This window comes from Cebus imitator, unplaced genomic scaffold, assembly GCF_001604975.1.
Source record: "Cebus imitator isolate Cc_AM_T3 unplaced genomic scaffold, Cebus_imitator-1.0 Scaffold562, whole genome shotgun sequence".
Taxonomy (NCBI): Eukaryota; Metazoa; Chordata; class Mammalia; order Primates; family Cebidae; genus Cebus; species Cebus imitator.
The window spans coordinates 795,692-816,805 of record NW_016107877.1 but is presented as its reverse complement, the minus strand read 5'-3'; the positions used below and the strand labels follow the sequence as shown (position 1 = coordinate 816,805).

Sequence of the window (21,114 nt, the reverse complement as noted above, 5' to 3'; positions counted from 1 at the left end):
TCTGGCCTTTGTTTAGCTATCCAGCCTCATTCTTTGCCTCCTGTCCCCTATACTAGCTGAGCTCCCGCGTCCCCTCTTTTGCAGACGTTGGTCCCTTGAGAACCAGCCTACATCACTACTTTCTCTGGTTGGCTCCTACTTGCCTTTCAGGATTAAATATTACTTCATTCAGAAAGCCTGGTTTATAGAAAGCGCTCAATAAATATAAGTATTATTATTAAAAGTAATAGAAGTAAAAGTGCATCCTCAGTGTGATTATTGAAAGAGTGCATGAGTGAGATGGGTATTTGCTGAGTGGATGGGTGACTGGGACACGGCTTCTATCACTTTAGCAACTCTCCCAGGTGAGAGGGTTTAAAAAATATGTTGAGAACAATCTGAGAAAAGTTTCACTTCAGATGGCGCTGGGAATGTAAATCGTTTTCTCTTTCTTCCCAACCCGGAACTATCCCCTCTGTCTCCTCCCAGCTGGAATTTTTGAGGCGAGACAATCGACTCGCTCGGGGTTCGCCCGCCAACGTCGCTCGGCTTGTTGGGGCTGGGCTCTTCTTCGCGGAAGTGGGTAGGAGGCGGTTGCGGTCAGCTGAGTGTCCTGGGCTCGGCCGGGGCGGGTAGGGCTGCTGTTGCCGCCATGGCCGATGCCGATCCCCGGTACCCTTGCTCCTCAATCGAGGATGACTTCAACTATGGCAGCAGCGTGGCCTCCGCCAGCGTGCACATCCGAATGGGTACGTTGTCCCCTCCCCAGTGCCTCTCAGCCGCTCGTCCGCTCTGCTCGGCCTCTAGAGGCGGATTTCCGGTTTCAGAGGGCGAGCCGCCACCTCCCGGGACTCAAGGGGAGCATTCGCTGATCTCCCAGCCCTCCTTCCCCGGGGACCGGAGAACGGGCGCCCTCGTCCGGGAGTCGGGAGACGCGCTCCCTCCCTTCTTTCCTAGGGGTTGTGGGACGGCTTCAGGCCCAGGAGGCCTGCGGCTCCTCCCTGTGCGCTCCGGATCCCCAGTGGGCGCCGCGGTGTAGGAAGGGGCTGACGGAAACCGTCGCAGCCTTAATTTGGCATCTTGAAGTGAAAAGAAACGTGGTGGAAATGAGTTGGTGGATCACTGTGACGTACACGGGAGAGGAATCCAAAGCCTGACGTTTATGCTAGTGGGGTTCGGTATTACAGGTTTATATTTACCGTCCTGTGGTAGGCTGGAAGCTCCCTGACTGCCCTGTTTCCTCTCCGCAGGGCCCAGAATGCATAGAGTGTTACAGTATTGAGCAAGTTGCTGGACACAGAAGCTTACTAAGTCAGTCAAAATGCTGTTAAAGTTATTACATAGTAGCCAGTGGGCAGAAATTTTTGAAATTAAAATGCTGAGCTTCATCTAAGTGGAAGTCACTGCCTGCTCTAGTTTGGCCATTTGATCTCCTAAGCAGCCCCAGACTTTGAGCCTGTTTAGGCCGCTGGGACTTTTTCTGGAAAAGGAAAGATGACAATTTTGGTGCCTAGAACTTGTTCTGGAAAAGGAAATATGAAGATAGTTCTGATGCGCCAAGAATCTCGGTGCCTAGCATTTGTATTTTTGGAATTGAATTTTGAAATTATTTTGGCAAGTGAGCTCTGCTTTTTTAAAAAGTTGCGGTAAAATAGAGGTAACATAAAATTTGCCATCTTAACTTTTTAAGTGTACAGTTCAGTAGTGTTAAGTACATTCACATGGTTCTACACTGTTAAAAGAAAAACTTTAGACACACTAAATGTAACAGAGTTTGTTTGAGCAAAGAATGATTTGGAATTGGGCAGGATCCGGAACCAGAATAGGTTCAGAGTGACGGGGGCTGCCGCTGGTGGGAGATTTATGGAGAGAAAAAGTAAAATGATGTACAGAAAAAAGAAGTCAGGTACAGAAACAGTTGATTGGTTACAGCTTGGCTTTTGCCCTATTTGAACATGGTTTGAACACTTGGCCATCTGTGATTGGCTGAAACTCAGTGATTGGTTCAAGCATAGATTACTTCCTATTTACGTATCCAATTAGGTTATAGTTCACTATATACTGAGAAACCCTTGGGCGAACTTAAAATATCTAAAGGGATAGCTTTATACTAAACTTACACAGCATCAGACATCCAGATTTTAATCTTACAAAACGGAAACTCTATACCTGTTAAACGACTCCCCGTTCATTCCTTCCCCCAGTCCCTGGAACCATCATTTCACTTTCTCTCTCTGTGAATTTGGCTACTGTAGATACAATCAGTATTTGTTTTTTTGTAATTGGCTTATTTTAAGTAGCGTAATGTCTTCATACATCCATATTGTGGCAATATCAGAATTTCTTTTTCTTTTTTTTTTTTTTCTTTTTTTTTGAGACAGGGTCTTACTCTGTCACCCAGGCTGGAGTGCAGTGGTGAGATCACTGCTCACTGCAGCCTCTACCTTCTGGCCTCAGGTGATCCTCCCACCTCAGCCTCCCAAGTAGCTAGGACTACAAGTGCAGGTTACCATGCCTGGCTAGTTTGTTTGTATTTTTGGTAGAGACGAGTTTCACCATGTTGCCCAGGCCAATCTTGAACTCCTGGACTCAAGCGATCCTCCCACCTTAGCCTCCCAAAGTACTGGGATTATAGGCATGAACCACTGCACCTGGCTGCAGAATTGTCTTTTTAAGGCAGTAATATTACTTTGTATGTGTATACCAAATTTTGTTTATTCATCCATTGATGGACATTTGTGTTGCTTCTACTTCTTGACTGTTTTGAATAATGCTGTCATGAATATAGGTGTGCACATACCTTTTCAAGACCCTGCTTTAACTCTTTTGAATATATACCCAGAAGCGGAATCACTGGATTGTGTAGTAGTTCTATTTTTAATTATTTAAGGAGCTGCCATACTGTTTTCGATAGGGGCTACATCATTTTACATTCTCAGCAACAGTGCACAAGGGTTCACCTTTTTCTACATCCTTGCCAACACATTCTTTTCTTTTATTTTTTAAAATGCAAGTAGCCATCAAATAAGTGTGAGGTGATATGTCCTTTAGGTTTTGATTTGCATTTCTCTAATGATTTAATGATGTTGCACATTTTAAAAATATGCTTGTGGGGCATTTATACATCTTCCTTGGAGAAATGTTATTCAAGTCCTTTGCCCAATTGAAAAACAAAAGCCTTTATTTTTTTTTTTTAAGCAATTTTAGGTTCATAGCAAAATTTAGCAGAAAGAACAGAGTTCTTATATACCCTTTCTGCTTCATCCCAAGCCTCTTGCACTAATAATGTTCTGTACCAGAGGGTTATGTTTGTTACAATCAGTGAACCTAGACTGATACCTCATTATCACTTAAAGACCATAGTTTACATTAAGTTTCGCTTTTAGTGTCGTACAGTCTATGAGTTTGACAAATGTTTAATGAGATGTGTCCACCATTGTAGTATCATACAGAATAGCTTCACTGCCTTAAAAAAAATTCCTCTGTGGTCTGCCCATTCATCCCTCCCTTCCTGCTGATCTTGTATTGTCTTCATAGTTTTGTCTTTTCCCGAATACCGTATAGTTGGAATCATTATATAACCTTTCAGATTGGCCTTTTTCACTTATAATATGCATTTAAGGTTTTCTACATGTCTTTGCATGGCTTGATAGCTCATTTTTCTTTAATGCTAAATATATTATATTGTTTGGATGTACTACAGTTTATTCCTTCACCTACTGAAGGAAATCTTGGCTGCTTCAAGTTTTGTCAATAAAGCTGTTTTGTAAATGTCCCCGTGCAGGTTTTTGTGTGGACATAAGTTTTCAACTCATTTGGGTAAATACCAAGCGGCACAATTGCTGTGTTGTATAGTAAGAGCATGTTTAGTTTCATAAGATATCACCAAACTGTCTTACAAAGCGGCTGTACTATTTTCCACTTCCACCAGCAATGAATGAGAGTTCTTGTTGGTTCCGAATACTCGCCAGCATTGGATGATGTCAGTGTTTTGGATTTGGGCCATTTAATAGGCGTATAGTGGCATCTCCTTATTGTTTTAACTTGTAATTCTCTAACGATTTATAATGTTGAACATCTTTTCATATACTTATTTGCCATCTGTTGTTTTTGTTTTGTTGTTTCTTGTTCTTATTTTTTCTTCCTTTTTCTTTTTCTCTTTTTTTTAGAGAAAGTATCACTCTGTCTCTCAGACTGGAGTGCAGTGATACAATCACAACTCACTGCAGCCTCAATGTCCCAGGCGCAGACGATCCTCCCACCTCAGACTCCTGAGTAGCTGGAACTACAGGCACATGCCACCATGCCTGGCTAATTTTTTTTGTATTTTTAGAAGAGACAGGGTTTTGCCATGTTGCTCAAGCTGATCTCAAACTCCTAGGCTCAAGTGATCCAAAGTGCCAGGATTTCAGGCATAAGCCACTGCACCCAGCCAATCAAATGAGAAAAGGGCAGTCTCTTCAACAAATGGTGTTGGGAAAATTGAATATCCACATGCAAAAGAATGAAATTAAACACTTACCTTACACTATATACAAAAATTACCTCAAAAAAGATCAAAGACCTAAATGTAAGACCTAAAACTATAAAACTCTTAAAAAAAAATAGGACATTGGATGTGGTAATGGATTTCTTGGACATGACATGAAAAACAGGCAACAAAAGTAAAATAGATAAATTGGACTACATCAAAATTTAAAAATTCTGTGTATTAAAGAACACAATCAACAGTGAAAAGGCCTATAAAATGGGTGAAAATATTTGCAAATCATATATCCTGTAAGGGGTTAATATCCAGAATACATAAAGAAATTCTGATTGGGCACAATGGCTCACGCCATTGTAATCCCAGCACTTTGGGAGGCTGAGGCAGGCGGATCACAAGGTCAGGAGTTCGAGACCAGCCTGAGCAATATGGTAAAATCCTGTCTCTACTAAAAATACAAAAATTAGCCAGGTGTGGTGGCATGCACCTGTAATCCCAGCTGTTCAGGAGGCTGAGGCAGGAGAATCGCTTGAACCCGGGAGGTAGAGGCTGCAGTGAGCCGAAATTGGGCCACTGCACTCCAGCCTGAGCGATAGAGGGAAACTTCATCTCAAAAAAAGAAAAGAAAAAAAGAAATCCTACCATTCAATAACAAAATAAAACCTGATTTTAAAGTGAAGAAAGTCAAGAGAATAAGACAGAATACATACTGAGAGAAAATATTTGCAAAAGGTATACCTAATTAAGAGCTGTTATCCAAAATACACAAAAACTCTTAAAACTCAACAATAAGAAGACAAATATTTATCTGCAAAAGACTTGAACAGATACCCCACTAAAGAAGATTCACAAGGTTGGATGCAGTAGCTCACACCTACAATCCCAGCATTTTGGGAGGCCAAGGTGGGAGAATTCACCTGAGCTTGGGAAGTTGAGGCTGCAGCAACCTATGATTGTGCCACCGCACTCCATCCTGGGCAACAGAGTGGGACTATGTCTCAAAAAAAAAAAAAAAAAAAAAAAAGATCATATGTATGAGGATTTATTTATTATTGGAGCTCTGTTGTATTCCGTGAGATGAAGTCTCCCTCTGTCCCAGGCTGGAGTGCAGTGGTGCGATCTCGGCTGACTGCAACTTCATGTCCTGGGTTCAAGCTATTTTTGGCCTCAGCTTCCTGAGTAGTTGGGATTACAAGTGCCAGCCACCATGCCCAGCTAATTTTTTTGTGTTTTTAGTAGAGACAAGCTTTCACCACGTTGGCCAAGATGGTCTTGATCTCCTGACCTTGTGATCCGCCTACCTCGACCTCCCAAAGTGCTGGGATTACAGGCATGAGCCACTGCACCTGGCCTTAAATGTTTCTAAGAAAATAGATTTGCCTGCCTCTTTCTTTTTTTTTTTTTTTNTTTTTTGGGACGGAGTTTCGCTCTTGTTACCCAGGCTGGAGTGCAATGGCGCGATCTCGGCTCACCGCAACCTCCGCCTCCTGGGTTTAGGCAATTCTTCTGCCTCAGCCTCTTGAGTAGCTGGGATTACAGGCACGCGCCACCATGCCCAGCTAATGTTTTTTTTGGTACTTTTTAGTAGAGACGGGGTTTCACCGTGTTGACCAGGATGGTCTCGATCTCTTGACCGCGTGATCCACCCACCTCGGCCTCCCAAAGTGCTGGGATTACAGGCTTGAGCCACCGCGGTCTCTCAGCTTTCTTGGAATTTGGGGTAGGTTTGCATAGAACTGTACTGTGGAACAATGACGTTTATTATGCTGAGGTAGTTTCTTTCAGTTTCTACTTTATTGAGTGTTTTTATCATGACGGGTTGTGGAATTTTGTCAAAAGCGTTTTCTGCATCAGTTGAGATGATCGTGTTTCTTTTCCCCCCAACATTCTGTATATGTGCTGATATATTGAGTAATTTTCATGTATTGAACCATCCTCACAGTCCAGGAATAAATGGTGCTTGGTGATGATCTATAATCCTTTTAATGTGCTACTGAATTCTGTTTGCTAGTATATTGTTGAGGATTTTTGCATCAGTATTCATCAGGGACATTGCCCTGTAGTTTTCTTGTAGTGTCTTTGGCTTTGGTATCAGGGTAATGCTGGCTTCCTAAAATGAGTTTGAAGGGTTCCCTCCTCTTCAGATTTTTGGAAGAGTTTGAGAATTTGTGTTGAAGCTCAGCTTTCTAAATGATATGTTTCTTAAACCAATAAGGTATTCTCAGATTCTACTGATAGGATTTGGTTCTGTGTCCTCACCCAAATCACACCTTGAATTATAGTTTCCATCATCCTCATGTGTTGTGAGAGGGACCAAGTGGGAGGTAATTTAATCACAGGGGTGGTTATACTCATGCTGTTCTTGTGATAGTGAGTGAGTTCTCACTAGATCTGATGGTTTTATAAGGGGCTTTTCCCCTTTTTGTTTGACACTTCCCCTTTCTGCTGCCATGAAAAGAAGGACATGTTTGCTTCCCCTGCTGCCGTGATTGTAACTTTATCGAGGCCCCCCCACCCCCGCCGCTGTAGAAATGGGAGTTAATTAAACGTCTTTCCTTTATAAATTACCCAGTCTGGGGCAGTTCTTTATAGCAGCACGAGAACGGACTAATACACCATCCAACTGTAAAATGAACAGTGACAATGTGATTGATACATTAGAGTAATTAACAACTAGGACTTCAAGTGCTAAAGAGTACATGAGAACTATCTAACTCATAGATACCCCAAGGAGAAAGATAGTCCCTGCTAGTCCCAGAAATGAGGAAGATAGAGAATAGGTCACTTCAGGGAAGGACAGAGATAGAAAATGGCAGCCATTGCAGGAAATTAAATGACTGTAGAGGTGGTATCTGGTGTATGAATAGAAGGCACTCATTAGAGGCCTTGGTGACTCAAGGCACTGCCATTAAGGAAACATTTGAATCATTAACATACATTTAATAAATATTTTTTTTGGACAACCCCTTTCTAGATGCTACTAATGAAGCATCTACTGTAAAGACAGTGAGGTAAATAAAAGTTTTCGAAGTCACAGTCACTGTTCTTAAGGCATTAGTTAAATTGGCCACTAGCCAAACTATGATAGCAGCTTAATTAAATTCTAAAGTGCCAAGTTTGGAGGGAGTTTGGGGAAGGAATCAAGAGTGTGTTGTTGAAGACAAAATAAAACACAGAGACAACGCTGTAAATTAAACATTTTGTTTGGGAATAAAAAAAAATTGCAGCTTGGGGTATACATGCAGATCGGGGTGGTTTGCAGTACGTCTGAGGAACAAAGAAAAGGTTGGGGATTTTATTAGAAAGAACAATGTTACATATTGCTTTGCAAGAACCTTCATTGGCACTAGAGAAGCCTCTGGGAACTGGCAAGCAACTACTCTGATAGTCACAGCAGGTTGTTTCAGCAGCTGCTAGGTAAAACCAGGCTATTCACCCCAAATGAGTTTTCTTCCTGGCCCCTCGACACTTATTTAGTTGGGCATAACAGGAATGACCCAGTTCATATAATCACTTCACAATGTGAACTGGAATAACGTAGGAGAGTTGTAAGAGGAAGTAAAATCCCAGTGGAGGGCTGGGTTTGCATACAGTCGTCTCTCTTTTTCTGTGGCAGATACATTCCATATTATGTTAATACAATAACTATTAATAAGATAGAACAAATATAACAATATTGTATAATAATAGTTTTATGAATTGGTCTCTCTTTCTCTCTCAAAATATCTTATTGTAGGTAGTATTTCCAGACTGTAGTTGACTGTGTGGGTAACTGAAACCTTGAAAAGGCAGACAAGAGAGAAATATTGTTTGTGAAGGGAATTCATGGGGTGGAGATGGGAGAGACAAAATTTGTGATGAGGCATGGAAAGGTGAGAATGACATTATACATACATTATAGTGAGAAGAATGGCCATTTTCTTAGTGATGTTGGGGAATAGCACAGTGTAGTAGAAAGAGCCCTGGATTTAAGGGTCTGAAAATTAAACACGGTCCTGGTTGATAGCAATGTAGAGAGGCAGGGTACTTTGCCTTTCTGATTCTTAGATTCCTTATCTGTAAAAGAGGCATAATTGCTATCCTTCCGACTATACCAGGTTGTTTTAAGGGCCAGGCAGTTATTTTATTTTAAATACTCCTCCAACATTGGCCTCCCAAAGTGCTGGGATTACAGGCATGAGCTAATGCACCTGGCCTATAGACTGTTTTAAGGAAAGCATTAATTTTATTCTCGATTTGCTTCTACGTACCTCACCATCACTATAACAGTGCTGATTGCAATACCAGATACTCAGCATGTATTCACTCACAAATATTTAAATTAGGTAGGAGCATTTTATGTAGGAGTCCTTATCACTAGGTTGGCAACTTAAGCTGACTACACTGGTACTAAATAAGTGGTTCTCTTTTGTCGTTGGTGTGTTACTACTTAAAGGTTAAAAATGCTCTACTCAAAAAAAAAAAAAAAAAGGCAAATTAGCCGCTTGTAATGTATACTTTTCCTGAAAGATACTTTTTGAATATTATACATCTAAAATGTCAAGGTTCATTGGTGGAAAACAACAAATCATGAAGCTACAAAAATTATGTGAGAATGAATTTCTGAGTGTAGTCTCTAACTTAAGCACACTTTTATAGTGCTGATTAAACTAGTATATGTAACTAGTCTATTGCAATATATATGCTATATATAATAGTCTGTTAAGCTAGTTTATTCTGCAATAGTCTTTCATAGTAGGTATATACCATAATTTATTTAACCATCCCCACTTGATGGTTGTTACCTTTTTTTTTTTTTATTTCTTCAAATAGTGCTTCAGGGAACATCCTTCTGTATCTTTGTAAATTTCTACATTATGACTTTACTATAAATTTTTGGAAGTGAAATTATAGAGTCAGAAGAGCATGTGCATTTTAAATTTGATTGATTCAATCAGTTCTCCTCCTGAGAGATTGTACCTTCAGCAAACAATATATGAGGATACCTTCTGCACCCTCACCAACACTGAATATCATCAGACTTTCTCATCTTTGGCAGTCTGGTAGATTAGGGGTGATGAACATTTTCTACAAAAGGCCAGGTAGGAAATATATTCAGCTTTCTGGGTCATAAGATCTCTGTTCTAGCTCCTCAACTCTGCCATTGTGCAAAAGCAGTTGTAGAGGATACATAAGTAAGTGAGGGTGATTGTGTCCCAATAAAACTTCAGTTACAAAACCAGGTAGTGGGCTGGCTTTGGCCCATGGGCCATACTTTGCTGACTTGTTTGGTAGGTGAAAAATGTATTCATGTTTTAATTTGTGTTTCTTTTAACTATATTAGTGAAGGTGAGCATTTTCCTTTGTTTACAAAACTTGATTCAGCGCTGTCTTAAATGTTAGGGATATAGTGGTGACCAGACAGTGTCTCAGTACTCCAGAGTTGTTATTTGGATGGGGCAGTAGGAAAGACAGACCCTAAAGAGACAAGCAAATAAATAACCCTCTAGCTATGATAAGTTCTCTGAAGAAAAGAAACAGAGGTGAGAGTAGAAACTAGAGTTTAGGGTGGCAGCTATTTTAGTTAAGAAATGGCCAGAGGAAGAACTCTTAAGGGAGATGGCAGGTGGATTGTATGAGAAGGAGCTAGCCGGGCAGATTAGCTATCTATTGCTTTGTAACAAATTATCCCCAAATTTAGTGGCTTAACACAGCAAGTATTTATAACACACAGTTTCTGAATGTCAGGAATTTGGGAGAGTCTTACCTAGGTGGTTCTGATTCAGGGTCTTTCATGAGGCTCAAGTCAGGATGCTGGCCAGGACTGCAGTCACCTGAAGGCTTGACTAAGCTGGAGGATGTGCTTTCGGGAAATTTTGCTCCCATGGCTATTGACTGGAGGCCTCAGTTCCTTACCATATGAACCTCTTCATAGGGCTGCTTGAATGTCCTCATGACATGGCAGCTGACTTTTTCCAGAGCAAGCAGTCCATGGGAGAGCAAGGAAGAACCCTCAATGCCTTTTATGACCTAGTCATGGAATCACACACATCATTATATCTTCCTTATTCTGTTTACCAGAAGCAAGTCACTAAGTCTAGTCCTTACTCAAGGGGAGGGGATTTAGACTCCACCTTTTGAAGCTAATGCCAAATAACCTAGCCATATTTTAAACCACCACTGTCTTCCCCTCTGGTCACAAATTATTTATCTGTCATCCATATGCAAATTAAGATCCTCCAAAATACCCCAGTATAGCATCATCTCAAAATCTAGAATCTCATCATTTAAATCAACCCTAGGTGTTGATGAAGCTCACTGGGTATAGTTCCTTGGGAGTAGTTCCTTAAGTACAGCTCCCCTCAGAGACTTTTAAACTAAAAAGACAAATCATCTCTACTGCTATATTCAACATCTGGTGGTGGATAATATGAGGTGGTATTTTTGCCAATGTAATTCTTCAGAAAACTTTGTAGGTGTCCTGTGATTCTTACTGGGTTTTATTTCATTCAGTAATAAAAGCCACACCCAAAAATGTCTTAGCATGAACTTTGGCTGAGACTGAGTGACAACTTCCTTAAGCTTCTCAAAAGCCCTATTGTTTGAATCGTTTTTTTTGATGCACAATTTTGGATATTTGTGAGGTCTTAACTAAGGATTTTACATTTATACTCTTTATGTATTTTTTTGTTGTCCCTTTAGTCAGAAGCCTTTCCTCTTTTTGTTTTAACAGTTCTTCCTTTAGCTGTGTATCTCTTCTCTTACATTTTAGCATAAACAGCAAGAAGCCAGCAGGTACCTTCAACACTCTGGAAATCTCCTTAGTTTGATCACCCTCTTCATTAAGCACAATTTCTACCTTTGATGTAACCGTAGCTAACAGTGTCGCTCAACTTTTTATCAGTATATAATAAGATTTCTCTTGCTTCCAGTTTGTACAAAATTTTACCCACTTTCCTTTAAGCCCTCACGTGCAGCAGCCTCAAAGGCATTAACTTTCTATAAAACAGTTTCTTCAAGGCTCTTTTAGCCTTCACCTCACAGATCTGCCAGCTTCCATCTATTGCCTGATTCCAAAGGCTCTCTCCCATATTTTAGGTGTTTGGTACGACAGTACCCCACTTCCAGGAACCAAGAGAAATATTAATTCTGTTTGTGTCACAAATTACCCCAAACCTTAGTGGTTTAAATGAATACACATTATCTCAGTTTCTGAGAGTCAAGAATCTGTGTAGTTTTAGTTCAGGGTTTGTCCTAGATTGTGGTCCAGATATTGGCTAGTGCTGGTCATCTGGAGGCTTGACTGGGGATGAAGGGTGTGCTTCCAGACAGGCTACTCATAGGGCTATTCATAGGAGGCCTCAGTTTCTCACTGGCTGTTGGCAGGAGACCTTACTTTCCTACCACATGTGTTTCTCCATAGGGCTCCCTGAATTTCCTCACAACATAGCTGGCCTTCCCTAGAGTATGCATTCTTAATGGAGTGCTGTTGGCCCCATTAGGTGACAATTGGTTCTTTAGAGGGATCTAAAGATCTAAAAACCTTAAGATTTTATAGTAACATATATCCTTCCAAAGGGTGATGGTACATAAACAGGTATATAGTATATTTGTGGCATTAAAATTTTATTGAGGGGCCTATCAGGAATAAAATATCTAGAAGGCTACTCAGGTGAGGAATAATGAAAACAAGGTTGAGAAACACTGTCTCAAAGGAAATGATCTAAGAAAGAGCAGGATTTGGAAGCCATAATGCCATTTATGACTTGGTCTTAGAAGTAACACACTGCCACTTTTGCATCTTTCTTTTTGTTAGGACTCACTTGAAGGAGTATCAAAGAATTATGGCATATCTTAAACCACCACTGCATGTAAAGAAGGATAAGGGCATTCCAAGTAGAGGAAACAGCAAGTACAAAGGCTCTGAAGCAGGAAGATGACTCATGTGGGTAAAGCATGGTGAGGGAGAGTGCTATGTGATGAGACTGGGAAAGGTACTACATCATATAGGATCTTGCAGGCCCTATAAAAGCTTTTACATTTTAAGTGAAATGATTATTTAAGTATTTAAGCAGAGTCACATGATATGGTTTACTTTTCAAAAAGATCACTTTGACAAGAGTGTGTGGAGAAATAGGTGGGACAAAAGTGAAAGCATGGGGACCAATTAGAAGGTTCCTTCAGGGGTCCAGGTGAGAGATCAGGCACACTTTGACTAGGGAGCTACGTAGCAAAGGAGACCAAAAGAGGCAGATATGTTGCACTTTCAAAAGTAGAACTACAGTAGTTGCTGACAGATTGGGAACAAGGAGGGGGTAATCAAAGATGACTTCTATGTTTGGCTTGGAGGATGTTGGTGCTAGTTATCGATGAGAAGACTGGGAGAACAGCAAATTTGGATAAATGAAGAGCTTTGATTTTAGCCATGGTAAGTTTGAGATGTCAAATAGAAGGGGAGAAATCAGTATTCCACAAAAATTGGAAAATCTTGCTATGTGACTAGTTTTCTTTGCATATTGAATCTTTTTAAAATTTTCCTGAGAGCTGTATATGCATGTCCTTTGCTACTTTTTACATTATTCACAGTGGGTGTCAGTACTGCTTTTGCCTCGGATTTGGCTTATGATGCCAGAATATAGAAAAAGTTGTGGTCTGGAATATATGCATAAGGATAATTTTTTTAGTATGAATTTAAAGGCTTAGCACAAGTTTCTTTAAAGTGTTTTTAATTGCAATAGTAATACATATTGCTGGTATCTAAAAAACACAGATTGGCAAATAACTGAACATGAAAATTATCTTTAGTATTACTGCTCAGAGAATACAAACACCTTGATATATATTGTTCTAGTCTTTTATTTCATATGTACTTGTGTACATACACACATATGCAAATACACATTAGATCTTAATGTGCACACTGTTTTGAGCTGTGACAGTTTTACAAAATGGTAAGAAATAACATTAATTTTCACTGCTTAATTGAGAATATATATCATATGGATTGGCTTTGAGTTACATGATAGGGTATCAAAAGTAAAGAATACATTCCAGGGCCAGTCACAGTGGCTGATGCCTGTAATCCCAACACTTTGGGAGGCCAAGGTGGATAGATCACTTGAGCCCAGGAGTTTAAGACTAGCCTGGCAACGTGGTGAAACCCCATCTCTACAAAATATAGCAAAAATTAGCTGGGCGTAGGGGCAGGTGCCTGTAGTCCTAGCTACTGGGGAGGCTGGTAGGAGAATTGCATGAGCCCTGGAAATTGGAGCTGCCATGAACTGTGATCACGCCACTGCACTTAAGCCTGGGACAAAGTGAGACCCTGTCTCTTTCTCTCTCTCTTTTACACACACACACACCCCTTGGTGTGGTGTTGTGGGCCTGTATTCCCAGCTACTTGGGAGGCTGAGGCTGGAGGATGGCTTGAGTCCAGGACATGGACACTGTAGTGTAAAGAACATGATTTTTTTTTCTCATAGTCCAGAAAATCCCTTGCAGGTGTAATGGCTTGACCTTTGGTTTACTAATTAAATTTGTAGAAATATAGCCCAGATAACGTTGTCCATACCAGTAGTATATTCTTTATTCTGCTTTTATGAAAAAGATAGAAATGACCTCCCAGAGCATGCAGATATCAGGGCCTGTTTAAGTAAGTAAGTTGTAGATCTGCTGTGGAGTTGAGCACTGTTTATCTCTAGGCCAAAATACAACGGACACTCAGGGTTCTTGTGAGTCATTGGTTAAATTATATGTCTAATAAAATCTGTTTAAGACATTAGGAAAAACTCACTCTAGATTTTGGAAAGAGTGCCAGAGTGAAAAATTAATTAAGATTTAATATTTGGGCATTTTGATGATTAAATCCTTAGTATTCATGGAAATTCCCTTATTCTTGTGAAAGATTTATTTTATTTTTATTAACTTGATAATTGGCTGACATAACATCAAAGCACTTCACCCTTCTTTGGGAAACCAGGCCTTTGGTAGGAATATTTTTCAAAAGGAACATCCACCATCTAATGTTCATTTACCATGAGCATTGCCCTGATAGGCAAGAGACAACATCACATTTTCTTTTGTTGGGTAAGAGTCATTCAACGTGATTTTTATTGCCTGCCTAAGGACAGTGCTCGAAGTAGTGGCTCCATTATTCTGTTTGATTTCAGAATGTTACTTTTTCTTTTCCCTGACTAGTAAAATTCACCCTTCATTAATTCAATAAAAATTTATTTAAAAGCAAATAAAATTTAACCACTGTTTCTTCAGTGCTATCCACTAGGCTGAGTGGTAGGAGTATGGAAATGAATAGGCTTGTTCCCGATTATTAGAGAGCTTTTGGTCTTTACACTTTCATGGAGGTGAAGGACAAGTAGATTTATCAATCATAAAGTGACTGGGGTATGTTTAGGGTTCCTCAGGAGCATGAAGGAGAAACATGATAATTCAGAATGGGGGACTGAAAAAGGCTGAACCTTGAAAGATGATTTGTTGTTAGCCAGAAGTATGAGGGGAGAGGGATGTCAGAGAGAGAAGGTGGGAAGTGTTACTAATGTTTTATTTCTGAAGGTGATAGTGAGTTCTTGGAAGTTCATTGTATTATTTGCATCACTGTATATCAGAAGACTTTAATAATAAGCATTTAATCATTAATTCTTAGAGGTGATTTCTGGGTATTGATAACAAAATATGAAAGTAAGAATTCTCTATTGTATAGAAACTGGAGGGCAGGGGTACTATAAATGAGAAATTATAATAGATGAGTGAAAGTAAGTTTATATGTTATTTGCCTTTTAAGGATAAGTTTCAGTTGGGGGAAACATTTTTACTGTTTTGTAAATTAAGAGTTAAAAAAACTTATGTTTATATGCTTTCTCTTATTCCTTTTCAGATTCAAGATATAATCATTCTTTTAAAACGTTCTGCTTTTAGTGTTTTGCTATGTTGTATGCTGTTGTGTACAACTAGGCATTTAATACAATTTCCATTTTGATGAAAACATTTACATTCTGGCCCACTAATTTTTTTAGGCTCATGCTTTTTGGAGGGAAGGTTAGCTATCTCTTACAATTTTTAAATTATTTTGGAAGCTTTGTAGTCTTGCCTAGTTTTAGTTGTAGATTACATTATCAGGATAAAAATTAGGAAAGAATACATGAAAAAAACTTAATTTTTTAAAGAGGAAATTTGATTTTACTGTTTTACGATAAATGCATAAGAAAATAATCACATATATCTTTTTTTCCTCTTTTAGCCTTTCTAAGAAAAGTCTACAGCATCCTTTCTCTGCAAGTTCTCTTAACTACAGTGGCTTCAACAGTTTTTTTATACTTTGAGTCTATACGGACATTTGTACATGACAGGTAAGGTAATGAGATGATAATGAATCATTTTCAGACATTGCATATGATCAAAAAGGCATATTATAAACAAAATTGACTTTTTTCTATTAACTTTTGAGGTTAAAATTTAAAAAAGTTCATTAACTAACTCTTACAAGCCTGATTAGTTTTGTTTTTGATAAAGAAAAATATTCCACAACAGGGTATTTACCTCTGAACTTTTTAGCTTCAGTAAACCCTCATCTCCTGGAATAGTATTAAGAATTTTTACTGCACGCCATTTTTAAACATCTTAATTTTTAAAAACTTTATTAGACTATAGTCCCTGTGCTCAAAGCCTAAGACAGTGCTTGAAAAATAAATGTGCGTTCATTTTAGTTTTCGCTCATGACTAGGATAATTTCACCAAGAAGTTTTCAAAAGACCGCCACGTGATTCATTCCTGATTAAAGACTGACCTCCAACATAATTATTTCCATTGCTAAAAATAATACAGTTTTGCTATATTAAAGGAAAGGAGAACTAACGAATATTTTCATAGAAATAGAGAATTTCTTTTCCCTTTCCCTCTACCAAAGTGGAGTCTCGAACTATTAGTTTGCTGTTTGAGGTATAATTCGTTAATTTAAATTACAGCCATATGGCAAATACCCTAAAAATGTAGTTGTTGTTATTTAATTTCTTTATTGTCTAATATTAGTATACTAATTGCAAACATTATTCAAATATGATAGAAGTTTATACAGTAAAAAGGAAAAGTCTCCCCCATTCATTTTGGACTCTTTTCTTTGTCCTGAGGCTCCTTTCTACCTTGTACCCCTCAAATTTTCCAGATGTAAAATAATTTGATAGTTTGGTGTGTCTCATTCCAGATTTTTTCTCCTGTACTTTCATAAACGTATAAATTAGATAAATGTTATTAAATTGGATAATACTGCTCATGCTATTTTTTTTAACTTGAAACACTTAATATTATGTCTTTCAGTCCTGCCTTAATTTTGCTGTTTGCTCTTGGATCTCTGGGTTTGATTTTTGCATTGAATTTAAACAGACATATATATCCCCTTAACCTGTACCTGCTTTTTGGATTTGTGAGTACTTTGACTTTCTCTATTCCTTTAACAATTATTCCTGAGTTTGAATATTCTTATTTAATTAAATGCATATATAATACATATATAACAATGGCAGAAAAATATTAATGAGTTTTTTTTAGAGTACTTTAGGAAATTACTTGTAATTTGATAGTCTTTTAAAACTTTTAACAGTTTCTTAGTTTCAAAGGTTATTCTATTAATATTAGCAGGTAGTGGAAAAAATACTAATTGGAATCAGAGGACCTGGCTTTGCTGCTATCCGATTATGTGACACTGGGCAAGGCATTTAGCCTTTCTGTGCCTAAGTATTTTCATATGTAAAATGAGAATATTAAAATAGATAAATCCTTGTGAAACCTCTACCTCTAATATTCTGTGATTTTTTGGGGAAAAATTTGTGGCTTTAATTTCATAGAATTTAAATTCATTATGATTAACTCTTCTGTGTTATTACCTTACCCCTCTGGTCTTTTGAAGAACCATTTTGCTCAAATTATGTGCACTACTAACTTTTTTCAAAATTATATTTGGAGAACCCAACTTTAAGGTCATATGTGTTGAGATATTTGTGAAAATTAAAACCCAAACTACCACTTATGAAAATTCAGTCTTAGAATATGACTAGAATAACTGGATAAGGCTCCAGTTACATATTTGAAAAATTATTTTGCCTCTTCTCATATCCAGTATGACTATATTTTAACCTAAAAACTTACTTCAAAACATTCCAAACTAATATTAAGACTACTTGGCTGGGCTGTAGTGGCTCATGCCTGTAATCCCAGCACTCTGGGAGGCTAAGGCTTGTGAATCACTGGAGTCCAGGAGTTTGAGACCAGCCTGGGCAACATAGTAAGATCCCATCTCTACAAAAAAAATACAAAAATTAGCTGGGTGTGATGGTGTGCACCTGTAGTGCCAGCTACCTGATCGGCTGAGGTGGGAGGATCACTTAAGTGGAGGTGGGGGTTCCGGGGCGGGGGTGGAAGCTCCAGTAAGGTGAGATCACATGACTGCACTCTAGCCTGGATGACAGAGTGAGACCCCATTTCAGACAAACAAAAAAGAATACTTGTCAAATACGAGTGAAAAAGCTATTGATTATATTAAAATGCTTTTAAAAAGTTTGTGAATTCTGATAATGAGTTTGTGTTAAAATGATAAAGAAAAGCTGATGACTTTTTTCAGTTATAGGAAAGATTATTCATTTAAACCTTAAGCTCTTTTGTTTGCAAGATTGTCAGTCCTAACTCAAGTTATCGCAAGTAACAAGGAGTTTAAGGATGTAAGCGCATGAGAACCCACCAACCCAAATCTTCTTCAAGGAAGATGAACTGGATAACTGGAGGAATGTTCTAGAAATGATGATATCATAGGAAATTCAGTGACAAGAGTTTGTGTTCTCCTCTCCCTTATTCTATTACATCTCCTCTCTACCTCAGTTGTCCTTACACGTTGTTTTCTGTTTCCCAAACAATGGGTCATATATAAATTAAAGATAATTAATTTTTGCCCCCATAGAGTAATTTAGCTTTAGCTCACACTGCCATTGCTTCAATCTCTGAGTTCAGATTCCTGGGTCAGAAAGAATCTGGGCTGGGCGTGGTGGCTCATGCCTGTGATCCCCGCACTTTGAGAGGCTGGGGCAGGCGTACCGCTTGAGTCGAGGAGTTCGAGATCAGTCCAGGCAGCATAGCGATACATTGTCTCTGCAAAAAATACAAAAATTAGCTAGATGTTATGGCATGTGCTTGTAGTCCCAGCTACTTGGGAGGCTGATGCAGGAGGATCACTTGAACCAGGAGGTGGAGGTTGAAGTGAGCTGAGATCGCACCACTGCCCTCCAGCCTCAGTGACAGAGTGAGACCCTGTCTCATAAAGAAAGGCGGGGGGTGGGGGAGAAGGAAGGGAGGGAGGAAGGAAGGAAAAGTAAGGAAGGAGAGAGAGAGAATGAATCTGATTGGTATACTTGGTTGTTGGCATAGGTCACAATGTAGGTTGTTAGTCAATATATGTGTTGCCAGACATTGCCTCAGAGCCAACTCCTGGCCTAGTCAGCTATGTCTTAGGAAAGAGGAAGTATAAAAAGAAAGAAGGCCATATAGAATCCCTCTTCACATCTACATATAGCCTTCTCTCAGAAAGACTGATTTCTATATCGGAAGTGGGTGTGGGTCAACTTTTGCCCAGCAGGGAGAGGTCCCACTAGAAAAGCATCAACCAAATGCTTATAGGCAAGATAGTCACTGATTGCTAAATCTATTCATCATGCCCATAGCTAAAAATGGTTTAACAAATAAGTATGTAAAATACATTTCCTCAAATTACTCAGGGACCTTTAACATTAGGGTTTTCTTGGTCCTGCTGCAGCAGGATAAGAAAGAAGGTAGTAGGAGTGTGTGTATGCATGGACATACACACACACACACATATAGGCAGATTAGATAGACAGACAGACAGACAGAGAGACAGACGGACAGACAGATAGATAGATAGATAGATAGATAGATAGATAGATAGATAGATATTCCTCGACTTAAAATCATTCAACTTAAGATTTTTTGGTTTTATGATGGTGTCAAAGCAATATGCAACCATGAAAGTTCAGACTTTAAGCATTGGTGATTCTTTAACCAAAGACACTCTGGGTTGTATTTTTGACTTGTGATATTTTCAACTTACAGTGGGTGTATTAGCATGTAACCCCATTATAACTTGAGAAGCATGTGTATATATGTTTTAAAGGGGGCATTATCATATTTTCCTAGTCTTATCTTTATTCCTGTGTATGCCTATTTATACCATCCTGTTTCCTTCAGATACTTGAATGTGGGTAGGATTTCTTTCCTAAAATCTTGTCACAAATAGCAAGAATATAGTGTAATCATGTTGCGCCCCCCCCATCCCAAATTTTCTCTTCTTTTTTCTTTTTTTTTATGGAGACAGGGTCTCTCTGTCGCCCAGGCTGGAGTGCAGTGGCGCGATCTTGGCTCACTGCAACCTCTGCCTCCTGGGCTTAAGTGATCCTCCCACCTCCCAGCCTCCGGAGTAGCTGGGAATACAGGTACATGTCACCACGCCTAGCTAATTATTTGTATTTTTAGTAGAGACGGGTTTTGCTATGTTACCTAGGCTGGTCTCAAACTCCTGGACTCAAACAATCCACCTGCCTTAGCCTCTCAGAGTACTGGGATTACAGGTGTGAGTGAGCCACTGTGCCCAGTCCAGAAAAAATTTTTTGTCTTTTGCTACCCTTTTACTGGCACTACTAAAATCATTAAAATGTGACAGCAGTTCCATTGCCTCCATGTCTGTGTACAATTTCTAATACCATTTTTACTCTAGTACTGATGGTTTTCCTGATATCAGGTATGGTGGAGTACAGGGGATGCTTCTACCAGGATTATGATTATACAGCCACTGCCGTTATTTCTGACTTTGTCTTTGTGATATGGTCTATCAGATGGTTGACAAAATCTATCTAGAGTAAGCATATAAGACAAAATAAAGATACTGTAATTAAGGGGAAAGAGGCTAGAGGAGGCTAGAGGACAAGACTCATTAGCGCCAAGTCTTTTATTTAGGGTATGGGTTCTGCTACTTCTGACATGACTTAAACAGTGACAAAATAACTGTGGCTTAAACAAGATAGTTTATTTCTCATGTAAAAATTTGAATGACAATTTAGTGAAGGTGACAAGGGCCCACGCTTCTGCTATGGTCAAGGCATTGCTAGATAGTTGCATGGTATATGATAGATAACTCCCATATCCACAAAGCATTCAGTTATTAATACAAACAAATGAGAAAAGGGAGAGCAAGTCTTTGCTTTTAGAGCACAATCCAGAAGTTGTATACCTCTCTTAGTCATATTAAATTGGCTAGAATATCATTACATAGTCAGACCTAACTGCCCAGGAGACTGAAAAAATGCAGTAAAATCTGAACGGCCATATGTCTGGGTAAAAATTCTGTTATTAGGGAAGAAAGAGAAAGAATATTGGGAAATACTTTCAAGACTCCCATACCAAAGTACTACTTAAATATTTTATTATTCCTATGTTTGTGTGAGGTATTGAGGTTTTATAAATGTGCACATAATTTGCAATTTTGTTTTTATTTATATTACAGAGTAAGAAAAGTAGAATGTTCCATATTTATAGTCTTCCTGTTACAGATATGAGATTAGAGCTTAAAGAGTCTTGGTATCACAATTAGAATCTAAATATTC

At 38.9% G+C, this 21,114-nt stretch overlaps 1 protein-coding gene across 1 annotated transcript in view; it reads left to right on the top strand.

The window, feature by feature from the left end:
• The first annotated feature begins 500 nt into the window (after window positions 1-500).
• Window positions 501-21,114, top strand: part of TMBIM4 (transmembrane BAX inhibitor motif containing 4) — a 31,103-nt gene continuing 10,489 nt past the window's right edge. The window contains exons 1-3 of the mRNA XM_017515836.1: window positions 501-728; window positions 15,699-15,807; window positions 16,772-16,877. Of these exons, the coding sequence (XP_017371325.1) occupies window positions 632-728; window positions 15,699-15,807; window positions 16,772-16,877 (312 nt within the window). The 5' untranslated portion in view covers window positions 501-631. The remainder of the gene's footprint in view (window positions 729-15,698; window positions 15,808-16,771; window positions 16,878-21,114) is intronic.